General features: G+C 46.1%; 1 protein-coding gene across 7 annotated transcripts in view; it reads left to right on the top strand.

Moving 5' to 3' along the window:
• The first annotated feature begins 20,886 nt into the window (after positions 1-20,886).
• The window catches only part of NUBP1 (nucleotide binding protein 1), a 263,729-nt gene continuing 263,264 nt past the window's right edge, over positions 20,887-21,351 (top strand). For 6 of the 7 annotated variants that reach the window (XM_040356955.1, XM_040356953.1, XM_040356952.1 and 3 more), the window contains exon 1: positions 20,887-20,995. In XM_040356955.1, coding sequence (XP_040212889.1) covers positions 20,965-20,995 — 31 coding nt within the window. In that variant the 5' untranslated portion in view covers positions 20,887-20,964. The remainder of the gene's footprint in view (positions 20,996-21,351) is intronic. The other variant, XM_040356949.1, reaches the window with a different exon arrangement.

Genomic DNA, 21,351 nt, shown 5'->3' with positions numbered 1-21,351 from the left:
TAGTGACACAGCAAAAAACACGGCCAGCACATACAGCAACTCCCCAAAGTAAAAAAAAACAACAGCACCTCACAGCACACGGTCCTGGTAGTGAAAGAATCCCAGGAGGGCCCCCCCCCCTTACAGCCGCCACCCAGAATGAAGAAGGAGGGAGAGGAAGGGAGAGAGTAAAGCAGGGCGGACCCTCAGTCGACCTCCCCAGGGAAGCACCAGCCATACCACCTTGCCAGGGCAAGGGGCCTACTTACCCGTCCTGAGACCACCGGCTGGAGGCATTCCGGACAGAACCAACGTCCGCTAAACGGCATGGCTGTCGGCCAGACACACTGTGACAAGGCCATAGAGACCAGTCATATCCGATCGGGACCCCCCCCCGGTACATGCGGCAGTCGGTAAGCCTCAGGGAGCGATCCGGGATGAGGGCGCGACAATTCGTTTCTAGCCGCCCCCTCGCGATCGCTCCCCGGAGCTGAAGAACGGGGAGAGCCGTATGTAAACACGGCTTCCCTGTGCTTCACTGTGGCGGCTGCATCGATCGAGTCATCCCTTTTATAGGGAGACTCGATCGATGACGTCAGACCTACAGCCACACCCCCCTACAGTTGTAAACACACACTAGGTGAAGCATTACTCCTTCATTGCCCCCTGTGGTTAACTCCCAAACTGCAACTGTCATTTTCACAATAAACAATGCAATTTAAATGCATTTTTTGCTGTGAAAATGACAATGCTCCCAAAAATGTGTCAAAATTGTCCGAAGTGTCCGCCATAATGTCGCAGTCACGAAAAAAATCACTGATCGCCGCCATTGGTAGTAAAAAAATAAAATAAAATAAAAATGCAATAAAACTATCCCCTATTTTGTAAACGCTATAAATTTTGCGCAAACCAATCGATAAACGTTTTTTGCGATTTTTTTTACCAAAAATAGGTAGAAGAATACGTATCGGCCTAAACTGAGGACAAAAAAAATGTTATATATGTTTTTGGGGGATATTTATTATAGCAAAAAGTAAAAAATATAGCAAAAAATAAAAACCGCAGAGGTGATCAAATACCACCAAAAGAAAGCTCTATTTGTGGGAAAAAAAGGACGTCAATTTTGTTTGGAAAACACGTCGCACGACCACGCAATTGTCAGTTAAAGCGACACAGTGCCGAATCGCAAAACCTGGCCTGGGCATTTAGCTGCCTAAAGGTCTGGGGCTTAAGTGGTTAAGTGTCCATGTATCTGTGAGGTGTAAACGTTCAACCCAGAGGGCCTGATTTACCAAGCCTTTACTCCATGACTCATGGAGTAAAAGCAGGAGTAGCAGCCGTTTGGCCATTTACTAAAGAAATACGCTGCTAGTGCAGTGTATTTCCCTAGTTACTAATGTGCTCCGTGCGCCCAGGAGAGGGTGCATTGTGCACCAGTACAGACCTGGCGCACGGCACATTAAACTGTAAATTGCGGGGGTTTGGGCGGGAGTTTATTAGGGGGGGAGGTGGGGGGATGCAGGGGAAGTGAAGTGACATGTGTTTTAAAGTGTTTGGCGGGCCGAATTGAAAGGGAAAGTGTTTTTTGAAAACAGATCCCCGTACGCTTGCACAGTGCGCCTGAACCTCGGGAGGTTCATTTGCATACTGGGCATGCGCAGAGAGAAAAGTCAGGGATTCCCGTGCGCCTTGTCAGTACGCCGTGAAAATCTTGGTAAATACCAAGCGGCGTACCCGTGATTGCGCTGCGTGACTCGGCGCACGGGAATCTCCGAGCTGTTTTCAGCCCTGAAGGGGAACTCGGCGCCAAATTTCAAACTTGAAATCGGCGCGGGTCCCCCTTCAGGGCTACATTAGGCTCTTAGGCTTGGTCCGGAACGTGAGGGGTTAAACCCGCGCCGATTCGGCGCGGGGGTCCCCCCCAGATCCAAACCAAGCCCTCATCCCAAGCATGCAGTCTGGCCCGGACAGGAATGGGGGAGGGGACGAGCGAGCGGCCCCCCCCCCCTCCTGAGCCGTACCAGACCGCATGCCCTCAACATGGGGGAGTGTGTGCTGTGGGGGAGGGGGGCACTGCCCCCCCACCCCACAGCACTCTTGCCCCCATGTCGATAGGGACAAGAGCCTCTTCCCGACAACCCTTGCCATTGGTTGTCGGGGTATGCGGGCGGGGCTAATCGGAATCTGCGAGCTCCCTTTAATAAGGGGGCCCCCAGATGCCGGCCCCCCACCCTATGTGAATGAGTATGGGGTACATCGTACCTCTACTCATTCACATGGGGGAAAGTGTAAAGTAAAATAAAACACCACACAATAAAATATTTTATTAATCTGCTCCGGAGCCCCCCCTTTCTTCTTTAGCTCTCTTAGAAGGGGGGGTTTCTTCTCTCCCGATCTTCCGCCGGGACCCTGGGCTTCGGTGATTTCTGCCGGGGGAGGGCGCCATCCCTCGGTCCTCTCCGGAGCCTTCCGCCGGATGCCCCCACCCCATTTAAGCTCTTTTTCATTAGGGAGGGGCATCCGGACTTCGGGGTCTTCTGCCGGGGGATGGCGCCTATCCCCCGGTCTTTCCGGTGCCTTCCGCCAGGGTTCCGGTCTTCCTGGTCTTCTGCCGGGGGTGCGCCAACTCCCCGGTCTTTTCTCTTCTGTCTTCTCTCTTCCTTCTTCTGCCTGTCTCCCCCGCGGAGCCAGGGCTTTCTTCCGTCTTCTTTCTTCTCTCTTCCTTCTTCTGCCTGTCTCCTCCGGGAGCCCAGGGCTTGTCTCCGCTGTCTTCTTGCTTCTCTTCCATTGGATGTTGACACGACGAGGTCCGGCGCTGGAATGCCGTCTGAGCAGTGGGCATGGACTTATATAGGGCAATGCCACCATGTGACCTCAACCCATGTGACATCACATTCCCATCATGCCCAGGGAATGTGATGTCACATGGGTTGAGGTCACATGGTGGCATTACCCTATATAAGTCCATGCCCGCCGCTGACACGGCATGTCAGCGCGGAACCACGTCGTGTCAACATCGAATGGAAGAGAAGGAAGAAGACAGCGGAGACAAGCCCTGTGCTCCCGGAGGAGACAGGCAGAAGAAGGAAGAGAGAAGAAAGAAGACGGAAGAAAGCCCTGGCTCCGCGGGGGAGCCAGGCAGAAGAGGGAGCAGAGAAGACAGAAGAGAAAAGACCGGGGAGTTGGCGCACCCCCGGCAGAAGACCAGGAAGACCGGAACCCTGGCGGAAGGCACCGGAAAGACCGGGGGATAGGCGCCATCCCCCGGCAGAAGACCCCGAAGTCCGGATGCCCCTCCCTAATGAAAAAGAGCTTAAATGGGGTGGGGGCATCCGGCGGAAGGCTCCGGAGAGGACCGAGGGATGGCGCCCTCCCCCGGCAGAAATCACCGAAGCCCAGGGTCCCGGCGGAAGATCGGGAGAGAAGAAACCCCCCCTTCTAAGAGAGCTAAAGAAGAAAGGGGGGGCTCCGGAGCAGATTAATAAAATATTTTATTCTGTGTGGTGTGTTTTTTTTACTTTACATTTCCCCCATGTGAATGGGTAGAGGTACGATGTACCCCATACTCATTCACATAGGGTGGGGGGCCGGAATCTGGGGACCCCTTTATTAAAGGGGTCTCTCAGATTCTGATAAGCTCTCCGCCCGCATACCCCGACAACCAATGGCCAGGGTTGTCGGGAAGAGGCTCTTGTCCCTATCGACATGGGGGCAAGAGTGCTTTGGGGTGGGGGGGCAGTGCCCCCCTCCCCCACAGCACACACTCCCCCATGTTGAGGGCATGTGGTCTGGTATGGCTCAGGAGGGAGGGGGGCGCTCGCTCGTCCCCACCCCCATTCCTGTCTGACCAGACTGCGTGCCTGGGATAAGTGCTTGGTTTGGATCTTGGGGGGGACCCCACGCTATTTTTTTTTGCACGGGTTTAACCCCTTATGTTCCAGACCAAGCCTAAGAGCCTGGTATGCACCTGGAGGGAACCCACCTTATTTTTTTTTGGGGGGGTCTGGAGTTCCCCTTCATGAACAGCGATCTGTCATTTACACATGTCAGTCCCCCCCCCCCCTACAGTTAGAACACACCCAGGGAACATATTTAACCCCTCCCTTGCACCTAGTGTTAACCCCTTCCCTGCCAGTGGCATTTTTTGAGTAAGCAATGCATTTTTTACAGCACTGATCGCTAGAAAAATGCCAATGGTTCCAAAAAAGTGTTCGATGTGTCCGCCATAATGTCGCAGTACCGATAAAAATCGCTGATCGCCCCAATAACTAGTTAAAACAACCAAAAAAAAAAATTTGTAGACGCTATAACTTTTGCAAAAACCAAACACTAAACGCTATTTGCGATTTTTTGGAACCAAAAAGATGTAGAATACGTATCGGCCTAAACTGAGGGGTTTTTTAGTTTTTTCAATATATATTTTTGGGGATATTTATTATAGCAAAAAGTAAAACTAATTTTTACATATGTGGGCGGGACTTACGCAAGTCCCGCCCACATATATAAACATCGTTCAAACCACACATGTGAGGTATTGACGCGTGCGTTAGAGCGAGAGCAATACTTTTACCACTAGACCTTCTTTGTAACTATAAACTGGTAACCTGGAAAAAAAAGAAAAAGGTCGCCTATGGGGATATTCACGGAATTCATTTTGGCCCCATTGCAGGAGTGTTTCCAATAGTAAAGCGTGACATGTAAGGTATCTATTTACTCGGTGTAACATCATCTTTCACATTATCCCCAAAAATTGGGCTCACTTTTGTGTTTTGTTAATTTTTAACCACTTGAGCCCGGACCATATTTCTGGTCAATGACCGGGCAAGTTTTTGTGATTCGGCACGGCGTCGCTTTAACTGACAATTGCGCAGTCGTGCGACGTGGCTCCCAAACAAAATTGGCAACCTTTTTTTTCACACAAATAGATTATTAAATGTGCGTGTTTACTTCTGTCTTTAACACCTCCCCTTCAGGCTGGAAAGCATCAGATCAGGGGAAACCAAAAAATAAAAGCTCTCATTCCATTGCAGCTTGGTTCCTACATGTGTGATGAACTGAGCATGCTCAAACACTTAGAAAAAAAATATCCTTTCTTTTTAAAAGGTGAAAAACACTCATTGGATGCTCATAGAGCGTGGTTTGGATTAATTGCAGGTGTGCCCAATTACAAGCTCACCCAAACTAGAGACTGCAATTTGGTCATGTGATTTCAATTGCTTCATTACTAGCACTGTTATAAAAAGCTTGGATCGATCAGTCCTCAGCTGCCCTCAGAAGGGGCAGGCTGGCAGAAATGCTGTTGCTAAACACAAATGTGGTTTGTTGCATGGGTTTTGTTTTATTTTGCCAATGGTTTTGGTTTATTTTTAAATGATGTTCACTTTGATGTATTTGTCTATGTGGCCTTATTTTATGAAAAATGTGTAAAGCTATGGTTATTTAGAATTTTGAAATGTATTTTTGTTTGTTTGTTTTTTTGCTTTCCTTGTTTTGTTGACCAATAAAAATTACTTTAAAATTGTTAAGTTTGTCTTTTGTTACTTTTTCATGCTACATATGTTGACAGCTGCAGCTGAACTAGGTTTGGGCCTAACAAATTATGTGTGATTTTTGTCTAAGCTTCTTTCCTGGTGTGTAATCATGAAATGTTTGCCATGTTTATTCTCCCTGACTTTAAAGACAAAAACTGGTAAGTATTTTATTTATTCTGCAGTGGTCCTCAGCCCTCAAGTACCCCCGACAGGACATGTTTTGGGGATTTCTCTTATCAAGAATTGCTGTCCAGACTGTTTTTTAAAGCACATGTGCAAGATGAAGGAAAACCTGCAAACATGGCCTGTGGGGGGGGTTTGCTATTGGTGGACAGGCTTGACGTGCTGATTTACAGCACTGTGCTTAAATCTAGCGTAAGGCAATCCTATTCAAATTGTGGGTGTTTGAGGGAAGCCAAGTGAGTGTTAGAACCCCTGCTTTGTGTTTTTTTATTTTTGTGTTGAGCTTTGTGTCCCTTTTCTTAAAATTGGCTTCACTTCCTGTCACACAGCTGAACAGGAAGTGAGGTTAAAACCCTACCAGTGTCATTTCTTGGGGACACAGGTCAATCTAACTAGTGTCCCCATTAAGCAAATTGCACTCCAGCACTGCTGTGTACACCCCAAATCATGGGTCTTCAAACTACGGCCCTCCAGTTGTTCAGGAACTACAATTCCCATCATGCCTAGTCATGTCTGTGAATGTCAGTGCATTACAAGGCCTCATGGGATGTGTAGTTCTTTTTTTTTTTTTTTTTTTTTTTTCTTTTTTTTTTTTTTTTTTTTTTCTTTTTTTTTTTTTTTTTTTTTTTTTTTTTTTTTTCTTTTTTTTATTTCCACGTCAGACATAACCACAGCAAGAGACCTGCTCATGATTTTATTCATAATTCCGTCTCTATTTCAGGTATAGCATCATTTGTGGTAGTTTATACATTTTTTTTTTTTTTTTTTTTTTTTAGGCATATCTTCTTTCAGCCCTTTAACAATTTAAACGGGCTAGAGCGTTCCTCATATATACGAGATCCAACATGCTATCATTACGTGATAACGTGACACATCACCCCATCCCAGTCCCTTCCCTCCCCTCCCTCCCCCCCACTACCCTTCCCACCCCTCCCCGACCATCTCCCGACTCCACCTAGTATTTTTATTTCCTATATTGCTGCATTCTTATTCCTCTCTCATGTTTTCTGCGTATTTCCGAGACTTTTTAAAATCAATCCATGTTTCCCAGATATCCTTATTTCCTGCCTTGTTCTTTTCGCAACCGTATTTTATTTTCTCCCTCCTATAAGTACCCTCTACAAAGTCGATCCACTCCCATATTTGCGGGCTTACCGGGTTTCTCCATTTTAGGGGTATCAATCGTTTCGCAGAGTTCAACAAATGCGGAATTAGTGATCCCCTATAATCGTTCACTGGCGTTTCTCCCCCATGAAAGAGGACTATCCAAGGATTATTTTCCAATTCTTTTTTAGTTATCTCTTTTATCAAGGCCAAAACTTTTCCCCAGAACGTTTTGATTTTTACACAGTCCCACCACAGGTGGGCCATCGTTCCTCTTGCCTCACATCCTCTCCAACATTCCTCTGACTCCCCTACTCCGAATTTGGCCATTTTATCTGGAGTAATGTACCATCCTGTCAGACACTTAAAGTTCATCTCGGCGGTTTTTACATCAACCGCCGAAGTATGAGTCAAATTGAGGATTCTCCCTATGGTCGTCTTCCCCCTGGGGACTCCTAGGTCTCTCTCCCATTTCTGTATGTAGTTTAGCGTGTCCGACTCGTCTATTTTCTGTAAATATTTATATACTTTGGAGATATTTCCTTTTGAACTTTCGGTACTACACATCTGTTCCAATGTAGTGTACTCCTCTCGTGACCTCAATGGGTGTGGGAGGCATTTAACGAATGACACCAACTGAAGATATCTCCACTCGCTGAGTGCCTCCATTTCAATCCTAATTTCGTGAAGGGTCATAATTTTGCCCTCTAGTGTTATGTCTTTTAACTGTGTTCTATTTTTGATCCACTTACCACCTACCTCTTTAGTCCCAGGTGCAAAATATTCGTTTTCTTTCAAATCTATAAGGGGTGAGTTAAATTTAGTTTTTAATTTTTTGTGTAATCGATCCCATATCCTTAAAGCATTATGTGTAATTGCGTGTGTTGACGTGTGTAGGGTTCTATAGTGTGGGGGGTTCCAGATTAATCTCCCTAACTGTGCCCTCGCTAAGGTGCATTCAATACTTATCCATCTTTTATCCTGTGACTCTTTAGCCCATTCTATGACCCGTGTGAGGACCGAAGCGTTGTAGTATAATCTAATGTCAGGTACAGCCAGGCCGCCTTTTTTCTTGGTTCGTTTTAGAATTTGGGCAGAGACTCTATGTTTTTTATTGTTCCATATGTATTTCATTAGGAGGGAGTTAATTATTTTAATATATGGCGGAGGCAAATAAATTGGGACCATTTGGAATTTATACAAAATTTTGGGGATAAGTACCATTTTTACCACATTTATCCTCCCAAACCACGATATTGGTCTATTGTATATAGTTTTGATTTCTCTTTTAATTTCGTCGAGAAGGGGGATAAAGTTTATTCTATATATTTTTTTCAAAGTATTTGCCATTTTTATACCCAAATACTTTATCTCACTTTGCCAGGAGAAATTAAATTTCTTCCGCAAATATAATTCTTCATCTTTGTGAATATTAATATTCAAAATCTCCGTTTTTGTTGTATTCATTTTAAAGTTTGAGACCTCGCCATATTGTTTTAAGATATCTATTAACTTCGGGAGGGTGACTCTTGGGCTGCTTATGTAGAATAATAAGTCATCAGCAAAGGCTGACAGTTTATGCTCATCTTCGCCTACTTCTACCCCATAGATTTCTGGGTTTTGCCGGACCATTGCCAGGAGGGGTTCCAATGCTAGGACAAAGAGGAGGGGGGATAGGGGACATCCTTGCCTAGTCCCATTTTTCATCTCAAAAGGGGCGGATAAGGATCCGTTAATTTTGATCCTTGCACACGGGTGGAAATATAGGGTTTTTATTCTCCTTATCATCCCTGGACCTATTCCTATGAATTCTAGGGTTTGTATCAGGAATCCCCAGTCTACCCTGTCGAAAGCTTTCTCAGCATCAACCGACAGGAATAGACCGGGGGTCCCACTTTCTTTGATCTGCTCCAAGAGAAGGAGCGCCCTCACACCATTATCCTTTCCCTCCCTCCCAGGTATAAAACCTACCTGGTCTGGGTGGATGATGGCTGTCATCGCTCCCTTCATTCTTTCCGCTAAAATTTTTGCATACAGTTTCGTATCTGCATTTAGGAGTGAGATCGGTCGATAACCCGAACAAGTCGTATTATCCTTTCCCTCTTTTTTGATCACTGTAATCGTTGCTGTTAAAGCCTCTCTACTCATTTCATAGTCAGTTCCAAGGCCATTAAAGTATTGGCAGAGTCTGGGGATTAAGATAGTACTGAACTTTAGTAGGTAGGCAGATGTAAAGCCATCTGGCCCGGGACTTTTCCCCTTAGGAATGTTTTTTAAGGCCTCCCTTATTTCCTGTTCCGTTATTAAACCTTCCATCTCTTCCACCTCCTCTTCTTCTAATTTTGGGAGATTGGCTAACTGTAGTATTTCCCTACCCTTGTCCATTTTTTCACGTGGGCACCTGATGTTTTGTTGGATATCGTAAAGTTCTTCATAGTAGCTCCGGAATACTTCTGCTATTTTATTTGTTGCATATACTAAGTCACCATTCCTGTCTCTGATTTTTTCTATAAAATTCCTAGTTTTTTTTTTTCTTACCATTCTGGCCAAATTTTTACTAGGTTTGTTTCCCCAGACGTATCTTTCTCTCTCTGTCCGGTCTATATGTTTCTTAGTTTCTTGTTCCGCCAGAGCTCTATATTCATCCCTTCTTATACTCAACTTATGAAATATTTCCCTCTTTTGCCCCTGCGACTTATGTTCCTGTTCTAGCCGATATATCTCCTCCCTTAGTGTTTTTAATTTACTCGTTCTTATTTTGTTTTTCCTTGCCCCTTCTACAATAAAGATTCCCCTTATATACGCTTTATGGGCCTCCCAAAGGGATGCTCTTGAGATACCCTCCTTGTCGTTCTCCTGAAAATAACATTCCAACTCTTTCTGTATCCTCTCCACTACCTCCTCGTCCCCCAACAGACTCTCATCCAATCTCCATTCTGGTGGTGTGTCTTTTTGTATAGAAGTTTTTATTTTTAAGGTTATAGGGGCGTGGTCTGATAACGTCATGATCTCACACCTTGCTTCTATCACACTCTCCAGAAGTCTGTGGTCGACGAGGGCATAGTCGATCCTCGAGTACGTCCCATGCACAGGTGAGAAAAACGTGTAGTCGCGGGCCCTCGGATTGAGGATCCGCCATACATCCACCATTTGATTTTGTGTCATTTGTTTTATCAGTATTTTTAGTTGCTCACGATTTGTCCCCTGTGCACAGGACGTACTATCGAGGCTTGGACTCATACAGAAATTGAAATCTCCCATCAAGACTACATGGCCCTCTTCAAATTCTTTTAGTTTTCTCATGATTTTACTAATATATTTAACCGAGTTTACATTGGGGGCGTATACATTAGCTAGGGTATAGATCTCTCCTCCCAGTTTTATTTTCAGGAACAGAAATCTCCCCTCCGGGTCTGTTTGTCTATCCACCAATGTGAATCGGATTCTACGAGCGAATCCAATAGCAACCCCCCGGGATCGCGATGAGATTGTATCCCCATAATACCATATCGGGTATTCTGTTGAGTAGAGCTTTATATTGGATTCCAAGGTAATATGGGTCTCTTGAAGATAGGCAATATCTGTTTTATACTGTGTTAATTCACAGAGAATTTTGTGTCTTTTAATATGGGAGTTTAGTCCCTTTACATTATATGAGAGAAACTTGACATCTGTCATATATCTTTTTTTTTTTTTTTAAGTGTTTGGAATATTTTCTTGTGAAGTCGGTCAGATGGTCTCCCTACCTCCCCCCACTCTTCCCATTCCCTCCCCCTCCCTCCTCCTTCCCATCTCCCCTCTCCCCTCCCTCCTCCCTCCAAATCCCCCCCTCCCCCCCCCATTTCCCCCCCTCCCCCATCCTGGCCCATTCCTGGCCTGAGAGCCGCTATAGGTTGTCTCCTCTCCTTCACCTACGGCTCCTCACTAGTGGTGGTACTCTAGGGCGCTCCATCCGCTCTCCACCCCACCTCCTCCCCCCAATCCAGCCCCTCCAACCTCGGGGCTATAAGAAAATCACCTATTCCACCCAGTCCGGCAACTCTGGGGCTGTTAAATCCATTTTATGACAAAATTCATTTAATTCCTCCGGGAACCTAAGTCGTGCTGTTTTACTACCCTTTATGCCTATGAGGCAAGCCGGGAACCCCCATTGATATTTTATATTATGTGCCCGCATTAAGTCTAAGAGGGGTTTCAAATGTCTTCTTCTTGCCAACGTTTCTTTGGACAGATCGGAGAATATTTGTAGCTCAGTGTCTCTATATCTCAGGGATTTCCCCCTGAGTCTTCCCCAGATTTCTGCTTTATCGACATAATTCCTGAATCGCACGATAACATCCCTTGGGCCGTACCTCTCTATCTGTTGGGGGTTCCCTACTCGGTGGACTCTCTCTATCTTAAGGGGCTTTGATTGTACAGGCCTCTCAAGCAGAGGGTTGAATATTGTGTTCATGATAGTTCTCAGGTCTTCCTCCTTTTCTTCTACTATCGCTCTAATTCTCAGGTTCTGTCGCCTGTTGCGATTCTCCTGGTCCTCTATCCTATATGCCGCCAATCTTTGGCTGTCGCTCAGCGCCCTTACTTGTTTTTTTAGGTATTTTATTTCCTGATCCTGTTCCTCTATTTTTTTCTCAGTCTCTTCCACTCTTTCGCGGAGCCCGCCAAGATCCGTTCTTACTTTATTAATTTCTGTCCTGATAACATTTTCCATCCTCAGCAGCATTGTGTTCATCTCTGCCTTTGTAGGCGGTTGCATGTCTTGGACTTGCTCTTCCAAATTGTGGAGCTCTTGCTCACTTTCTATTGTTATTTCACCTTTAGAGCTTTCCATGCTACTTACTCCTTTTTTGCTTTCGTTCTTCTTTTTATCAGTCTTTTTTGCAAGCCCTGGGCTTTTGAGACTCCCTTCCTGCGTCATATATTGCTGTATAGAACTGTTCCCTGAGTTGTTTTTAGTTGGTTTTGAGGTAACACCCCTCGTTGTTGTTCTATTCATCCTGCTATTACTGGAGGGCCTTATTCTCTTCCCCAGTTTTGCGAATTTTTTTTTTTTTTATTATTATATATTTTTTTTTTTTTTTTTTTTAGGGGGGTTTCCTTCCTAATTCTTCTCCTTCCCCTGTCCCCCTCCCCTTTCCTACTACAAGGATATTCTACGAAGTAACAATGCTACACAGATAGGCGAGTAAGCAGCCGGGCAGTATCAGTACAGCAACCGATACAAATAAATAAGTATTAGGAACACTAAGAAAGAAAATCTGCAAAAACCAGCAGAGCACTGAGAAAGGACAGAGGGGAGCACTCTCCTTGTGTATAGGGGGATATTTAGAGGTTTTCTAGGATATTCTGAGAGGTAACAATGCTACACAGATAGGCGAGTAGGCAACCAAGCAGCATCAGCACAGCAACAAATATAAATAAATAATAGGAACACTAGGGAAAAAAAAAAAAAAAAAAAAAAAACTGCAGAAAACAACAGAGCACTGAGAAAGGACAGAGGGGGGTGCTCTCCTTGTGTATAGGGGGATATTTGGAGGTTTTTAGGAGTTTTAGAGGTTTATCTTCCTCCCTCCCTCCCGTTCCTCATATACTGACAGGTCTATTCTCAGTAATGTTCATACAACAAGAGAGGCCACGGGTCCAAACGACGCTTTCCTACTTTTTTTCTTTTTTTTCAATGTATCCCCCGTCTTAAGCACCAGAATTTACCAGCATTTCACAGTCTCCTATGGATCCTGCACCAATGGTATGCAGATATTGTATTCTGTGTCCGCTTTTCAAATATTGCAGATTTCTACTCCTCATGCAACAAAAGAACATCAATACCTGCTTCACCATATGGCCATCTTATCAATTACAGTTCCTTTTTAAATTTCAGGTTCCGTATCTTTCCTGTGTCATATTAACATACAAACCAATTATTTTCCCCTCATGGATCTCTGCCACAGGTTGTCAGCATTTGTCTTACTGTTTGACATGTATGCAAACCGGGTCAGTCCAGACTGGGCTAAATAGCTGGAGGGCAGGGGGGGGGGGGGGGGGGGGGTCGGTGCAGCAACCGACCCTGCTCGGCTCTACTGAGCGTCTCACCCGACCCGACTAGACTTGTTTTTCTCGTCCCGCACTCGGCTCCGTCCTCCTCCGTCTTCCTCCGCTGTTCTCTCCCGGAGCGGCGTGTCTGTGGAATCGGACGTCTGTTCGCCTGCTTCCAGATAGCATCAGCGGTCTTTTGGGTCTTGGCGGAGGGTCGCGCTGCGCAGCGCGGGGCTAGCTCCGGGGCTCTGACATCCCCTCAGATTCCTGCATCTTTCGAATCCCCGCCGCACACACGCTGCCTCGCTGCCATAGAGCGCTCCGGCACCTCCCACCCTCACAGCGTCACGTTACGTCCGCAACGCCATCTCGGTCCAACACGGGGATGTGTAGTTCTAAAACAGCTGGAGGGCCGTAGTTTGAGGATCCCTGCCCCAAATGATTATTTAGTTTGGGGTTTAGTAAAGGCAAAGCCACTCTGCAGTACAAGCATAGTTGCTGAAAATCAGAGAGGAAGCACTGATGGTTTTAACATCCAATCCTGTAGAAGCAAAGTTGTTTTGTTTTCTTTCTTCCTTGCTTTGCACTTGTAGTGCAAAGTGGATTTGCCTTTAGTCAATGGACCCCAAAGTCCAAGATCCCTAATAATTTGGGGTGTACACAGCAAAATGCTAGAGTGCAATTTACATAATGGGAAACTATTTAGCTTGTTCTCTGTGTCCCCAAGAAAAGATATTAGTAAGGTTTTACCCTCACTTCCTGTTTGGCTATGTGACAGGAAGTGAATGAATTAGAAAGGGTGAAGACACCTCACAAATGTTGTCACTATCAGGGGTGCAGACATCCCCAAAAAATGAGCAGATAATACTTATTTGCAAATTAATAACGCACACATTCCTACATATTAGCAACGCTCTATCCTGGCCTATTGGCATGGTTATATTTTTTGGGGCTCTCAATAAAACTCTATGAAATTTGTGCTTAAACTAGAACCAGGGGCGGACTAACAACTCATGTGGCCCCTGGGCAATAGAAGATTATGGGGCCCCTCTGGCTTACAGATGACCACCACGCCAGGAGGTAGTGCAGAGGCGGGCAGCTAAAATCTTGGGATATTCACATTAAAAGCATGTCATTTTCGGACATATCAGGGACAGATCTAAAAAAAACACAGATTTTTACATACTGTCCCTGGTTTTACTGAGCCTGGCAACCCGGATGGGGCCCCCTAGTGGCATGGGGCCCTTGGGCAGTGCCCGAGTGAATCAATGGTCAGTCCGCCCCTGACAAGAACTATAATCAACAAGTTTTATTTTCTTTAATTTTGGATAGAGTGAGGGAGTGTTATAGGCCCTGTCAGTTTATTTTGTATTATCTGTGTCCAATTGGGGAGATTTGCCTTCACTTCCTGCCCCATAGCCAAACAGGAAGTGAGAGAAAAACTATGCAAATTAACCACTTCCCGCCCAGCCTATGGCCGATTTACGTCCGGGAAGTGGTTACACAATCCTGACAGGACGTCCTGCAGGATTTCATGCCGCACGCGCCTGTGGGGGCACGCAGTGCGGCGATCGGTGATGCGGGGTGTCAGTCTGATCTCAGTAAAGAGTCTCTCACGGAGACGGAGACTCTTTACCACGTGATCAGCCGTGTCCAATCACGGCTGATCACGATGTAAACAGGAAGAGCCATCGATGGCTCTTCCTCACTCGCGTCTGACAGACGCGAGTATAGGAGAGCCGATCGGCGGCTCTCCTGACAGGGGGCGTTCGCGCTGATTGTTTATCAGTGCAGCCCCCCCTCGGATCACCACACTGGACCACCAGGGATGCCCACCCTGGACCACCAGGGTGTGCAAAAACAAAAAAAATATAGAACAAAAAAACAAAAAGCAATAAAAAATAAGAAAAAAGATGCCAATCAGTGCCCACAAATGGGCACTGACTGGGAAAATCAGTGCCACCCCACAGTGTCCATCAGTGCCACCCCACAGTGCCCATCCATGCACAGTGCCCACCTATCAGTGCCCACCTGTGCCACCCATAAGTATCCATCAGTGCCACCCATAAGTGCCGCCCATCTGTGCCGCCCATGAGTGCCCATCAGTGCCGCCTATGAGTGCCCATCAGTGCCGCATAGCAGCGCCGCCAATCAATGCCACCTCATCTGTGCCGTCAGTACTACCTCATCGATGTCCATCAGTGCCATCTCATCGGTGCCCATCAGTGCCGCCATATCAGTGCCCGTAATTGAAAGAGAAAAACTTATTTACAAAAAAATTAACCTAAAAAAATAAAAACTTTTTTTTGTTTCAAAATTTGCAGTCTTTTTTTAGTTGTTGCGCAAAAAAAAAAAAACGCAGAGGTGATCAAATAACAACAAAAGAAAGCTCTATTTGTGGGGGAAAAAGGACGCCAATTTTGTTTGGGTACAGTGTTGTATGACCGCGCAATTGCCATTCAAAGTGCGACAGTGTTGAAAGCTGAAAATTGGCTTGGCGGGAAGGTGCGTAAGTGCCTGGTATGGAAGTGGTTAAGGGAATCCAGTGCCCCCCCAGAACTAGTGTGTGGGTCCCCTGAAAATTACTGGGCGGGGTTATACAAAAACAGGGTGTGACCTTGACAGGAAGGGGTGGGTCATTTTTCTATTAGGAGGTGCAGATATGTAGTCAGGCCTAGGGCAGAACCAAACCTAAATATACTACTGCATATTAGGGCTTATTTAGACCGGAACCGATTTACAGCGTGTTTTTATATTGTGGGAGGAAACCCACGCAGGCACAGGGAGAACATGCAAACTCCATGCAGATGCTGTCACGGGCGGGATTCGAACCAACGACTCTTTTGCTGCTAGGTCAAAGTGCTATACACTACACCACTGTGGTGAACGAACATGATTGCAGCTGAAAGCATGAGAACTTTTATTTTTTTTTCAATACCATGCTTTCCAGCCTTATTGACCCCGCCTCTCTCCATAAAGAGGACCTGTCACACACTAGTCCTATTACAAGGGATGTTTACATTCCTTGTAATAGGAAGAAAACTGATCATTTTTTTTTTATTTTTTTATTTCAGTGTAAAACATTATAAAACTAAATAAAAATAAATAAGAAAACCCCAAAAAATTTTTTTAAAGCGCCCCGTCCCGACGAGCTCGCGCACAGAAGCAAACGCATACGCGAGTAGCGCCCGCATATGAAAACGGTATTCAAACCACACAAGTGAGGTATCGCCGCGATCGTTAGAGTGAGAGCAATAATTCTAGCCCTAGACCTACTCTGCAACTCAAAAAATGCAACCTGTAGAATTTTTTAAACGTCGCCTATCGAGATTTTTAAAGGGTAAAAGTTTGATGCCATGCCACGAGCGGGCGCAATTTTTAAGCGTGACATGTTGGGTATCATTTTACTCGGCGTAACATTATCTTTCACAATATATAAAAAAATTGGGCAAAATGTATTGTTGTCTTATTTTTTAATTCAAAAAAGTGATTTTTATCCTAAAAAAGTGCGCTTGTAAGACCGCTGCGCAAATACGGTGTGACAAAAAGTATTGCAATGACTGCCATTTTATTCCCTAGGATGTCTGCTAAAAAAAATATATAATGTTTGGGGGTTCTGATTAATTTTCTAGCCAAAAAATTGTGATTTTCACATGAAGGAGAGAAGTGCCAGAATTAACCCGGTGGGCAAGTGGTTAAAGTACTCATGGCTATAAAGAATAGAGTCATTGCTCATTAAAAAAAAAAAAAAAAAAAGGGGGTCCCTCCAAATTAAATTACCAGGCCCTTCAGGTCTGGAATGGATATTAAGGGGAACCCCGCCGTAAAACCCCCCCCAAAAAATGGCGTGGGGTCCCCCCAAATATCCATACCAGACCCTTCAGGTCTGGTGTGGATTTTAAGGGGAACTCCACCCCAAATTGAAAAAAAAAATGGCGTGGAGTCCCCCTAAAAATCCACACCAGACCCTTATCCGAGCACGTTGACCTGGCCGGCCGCAGAAAAGAGGGGGGGACAGAGTGCGGCCCCCCCTCTCTCCTGAACCGCACCAGGCCACATGCCCTCAACATGGGGAGGATGTCCCCATGTTGATGGGGACAAGGGTCTCATCCCCACAACCCTTGCCCGGTGGTTGTGGGGGTATGCGGGCGGGGGGCTTATCAGAATCTGGAAGACCCCTTTAACAAAGGGGACCCCCAGATCCTGGCCCCCCCCTATGTGAAATGGTAATGGGGTACATTGTACCTCTACCATTTCACCCCAAAAAAAATGTCAAAGTGTTAAAAATGACAGTAGCCGGTTTTTGACAAATCTTTTAATAAAATCTTCTTTTCTTCTTTCCTTCGGGTTTCTTCCGCTGCTTCTTTCTTCTCGTTCACATCTTGCCCGACGTGTTCTTCTATCTTCTCCCTCCGTCCTTCAGCCTTCTGGTCCCGCATCTTGCCCGTTGTCTTGTCCTGTCTTCTTATCCGTCCGCCTCCTCGTCCGCATCTTGGGTCTTCTGCGGTGTTCTTCTAGTCCCCGGACCCAGCGTTTGAATTTGATTTGGCCGCCGTTTTCCCGCTCCTGGGACCCGCCCCCCTCTGACGCCACAAGTAAACTCCTTAGAAGGTCATGTGCGTCAGAGGGGGGCGGGGTCACATGAGTGTGACACGGCGGGAACTTCTTCTCCGGGCGGCGCGATTGAAATTGAATTCCCCCGCTGTGTGACGCTCTGCGACCCCCCCCCCCCTCTGACGCACATGACCTTCTAAGGAGTTTACTTGTGGCGTCAGAGGGGGGCGGGGTCACATGAGTGTGACACGGCGGGAACTTCTTCTCCGGGCGGCGCGATTGAAATTGAATTCCCCCGCTGTGTGACGCTCTGCGACCCCGCCCCCCTCTGACGCACATGACCTTCTAAGGAGTTTACTTGTGGCGTCAGAGGGGGGCGGGTCCCAGGAGCGGGAAAACGGCGGCCAAATCAAATTCAAACGCTGGGTCCGGGGACTAGAAGAACACCGCAGAAGACCCAAGATGCGGACGAGGAGGCGGACGGATAAGAAGACAGGACAAGACAACGGGCAAGATGCGGGACCAGAAGGCTGAAGGACGGACGGAGAAGATAGAAGAACACGTCGGGCAAGATGTGAACGAGAAGAAAGAAGCAGCGGAAGAAACCCGAAGGAAAGAAGAAAAGAAGATTTTATTAAAAGATTTGTCAAAAACCGGCTACTGTCATTTTTAACACTTTGACATTTTTTTTGGGGTGAAATGGTAGAGGTACAATGTACCCCATTACCATTTCACATAGGGGGGGGGCCAGGATCTGGGGGTCCCCTTTGTTAAAGGGGTCTTCCAGATTCTGATAAGCCCCCCGCCCGCATACCCCCACAACCACCGGGCAAGGGTTGTGGGGATGAGACCCTTGTCCCCATCAACATGGGGACATCCTCCCCATGTTGAGGGCATGTGGCCTGGTGCGGTTCAGGAGAGAGGGGGGGCCGCACTCTGTCCCCCCCTCTTTTCTGCGGCCGGCCAGGTCAACGTGCTCGGATAAGGGTCTGGTGTGGATTTTTAGGGGGACTCCACGCCATTTATTTTTTCAATTTGGGGTGGAGTTCCCCTTAAAATCCACACCAGACCTGAAGGGTCTGGAATGGATATTTGCCGGGAACCGCACGTCTTTTTTTTTTTTGGTTTTTACGGCGGGGTTCCCCTTAATATCCATTCCAGACCTGAAGGGCCTGGTAATTTAATTTGGGGGAACCCCTACACATTTTTTTGTTTGTTTTATGAATGAATCCCTTTAGAATTGTCAGAGCCGACAATTCATTATAGCCGCGTGTGAATTTTTAAATGACTTTTTTCCTTCTGAATGTCACTTTGTGCAGGGGGAGTTCTAAGTGCGGGAAAAATGCGCTATTTCACATGCTGACATTACACCCCCCCTAGGTACGAAATTTAAAGGAATATTTCACTTTTATTGTTTCACTTTAAGAATTATTAATTTCACTGCTCCCGAAAAAACGGCCGTTTTAAAAAATAAAAAAAGCATTGATACATGTTCCCTGGGGCAGGACTGAGGTCCCCAAACACTTTTTAGGACAAAACTTGCAGATTAGCCTTTAAAATGAACACTTTTGATTTCTCCCATAGACTTCTATAGGGAGTTCGGCGCGGCTTTACATATTAGTTTCAATGCGCCGGCTGCTACGCTGGTTCATGCGCCCAATTAAGCCTCCACCCGGAGTACTAATTTACGCATGAACCAGCGCAGCGCACAGAGCATAGTAAATCAGGCCCTATGTCTTGTAGCTAGATTCAGAAAGAGTTAGGCCGGCTTATCTACAGATAAGCCGACCTAACTCAGAATCTGCGCCGAACTATGTTTAAGTGTATTCTCAAACAGAGATACGCTTAAACATATCTAAGATACGACGGCTTGCGCCGTCCTATCTTAGGTTGCAATATTTCTGCTGGCCGCTAGGTGGCGCTTCCATTGCGGTCAGCGTAGAATATGCAAATCACTAGATACGCCTATTCTCGAACGTACGCCCGGCCGCCGCAGTACAATTACGCCATTTACGTAAGAGATAGGCCGCCTAAAGTTAAAGCTTGGCCCTAGGTGGCGTAGCCAATGTAAAAGTATGGCCGCCGTTCCCGTGTCGAAATTCGAAATTTTTACGTTGTTTGCGTAAGTCGTCCGTGAATAGGGATTTATGTTGTTTACGTCCACGTCGAAATCAATAGGCCCGTGCGGCGTACTTAGTCGCAATGCACACTGGGAAATGTAGGCGCCCGGCGCATGCGCAGTTGAGATAAAACATCAAAAACGTCAGGTCAAGCTCCATTAACATAAAACACGCCCCCTTAGACAAATTTGAATTAGGCACCCTTACGCCCGCCCGCTTTAGGCTACGCCACCGTAACTTAGCAGGCAAGTACATTGTGAATCATGTACTTGCCTCGCTAACTTACGGCGGCGTAGCTTAAATGCCTTAAGCTACGCCGCCTTAAAGTTGCGGCCATGTATGTGAATCTAGGCACTATAGCCAGCATTTTAGAAGGAGGTGCTCAGCTCTATAGCTCTGCCCCACCTAGCTTTAATTTTCCACAATGCACATTTTAGATACAGATAGGTAAATTCACGTACAGATGCCTAAACTTGCGGCGGCGTAGCTTAGCGTGTTTAGGCTACGCCGCCATAAGTAAGCTAGGCAAGTACATGATTCACAATGTACTTGCCTGCTATGTTACGGCGGCGTAGCCTAAAGCGGGCGGCAAATTCGGCCTAAGGGCGCCAAATTCAAATGTGTGTAAGGGGGGCGTGTTTAATGTTAATAAGGCTTGACCTTACGTTTTTTAAGTTTTTTTTTTACTGCGCATGCACCGGGCGCCTACATTTCCCAGTGTGCATTGCGGCTAAGTACGCCGCACGGGCCTATTGATTTTGACATGGACGTAAACTACGTAAATCCCGATTCACGGACGACTTACGCAAACAACGTAAAAATTTCGAATTTGGACGTGGGAACGGCGGCCATACTTAACATTACTATTCCATGTAGGGCTAAGCTCTAACTTTAGGCGGCCTATCTCTAACGTAAACGGCGTAAAAGTACTGCGTCGGCCAGGCGTACGTTCGTGAATCGACATATCTACTAATTTACATATTCTACGCCGACCGCAATGGAAGCGCCACCTAGCGGCCATCCGAAATATTGCAATCTAAGATAGGATGGCGCAAGCCGTCGTATCTTAGATATGTTTAAGCGTATCTCTGTTTGAGCATACACTTAAACATAAGTCGGCGACGGCGTAGATTCTGAGTTAGGTCGGCTTACCTACTGATAAGCCGGCCTAACTCTTTGTGAATCTACCTAAGAGAGTGCAGAGAGAATCGAACTTACCAAGTAAATGGCAAAGAAAGACAATGTCTTCGTAGATAATCATCAATCAGTAAAGCTAAAGCAGCTTTATTAATAAAAAAAAAAAACATGCAGCTGTCTTTATTGATAATTACGATCGCAGTGACGAGCTATCCATATTAATTACGAAACTCCAAAGAAAACGAGGCTTGAAACGCACAAATCCCGGAAGTTAAACAAGCAGTTTGAAATCCCGGAAATCATTGTCCGCGTTACAGTGTGCGATGGCTGATGTACCGGAGAACGCTCTAGAGCGTGAGTGAGACCAGGAGGTTGGGGTTTACATAGATGGGCAGGCTTGCGTTTAGTTGTTTCTGAAATCCATTTGTTCTGCTAAGCTGCCTTTTCATTCTGTTTGAACTCTATGGGTAGAGAAGGATTGTTGATGCAAAAGTCACTGTATACTGCTCCTCTTTTGACCGCCGTATGAGTGTCAGACGATCCTGGCAGAGAAAAAAATCACGAGAATGGGCTGTATAGTACTTGAGCGTATTTGCATGAATTCATGAGTATGCACACGCAAGCATAAATTATTCTATTTTTATTTTAATGAGAAAAATACGACATATGCACATAATTGAGTGTATACACACAGAACACCAACAACTCTG

The sequence above is a fragment of the Rana temporaria genome, chromosome 6, assembly GCF_905171775.1.
Source record: "Rana temporaria chromosome 6, aRanTem1.1, whole genome shotgun sequence".
NCBI classification, from domain to species: domain Eukaryota; kingdom Metazoa; phylum Chordata; class Amphibia; order Anura; family Ranidae; genus Rana; species Rana temporaria.
The sequence above is the reverse complement of the archived record's forward strand: the minus strand, read 5'-3'. Positions and strand labels throughout refer to the sequence as shown.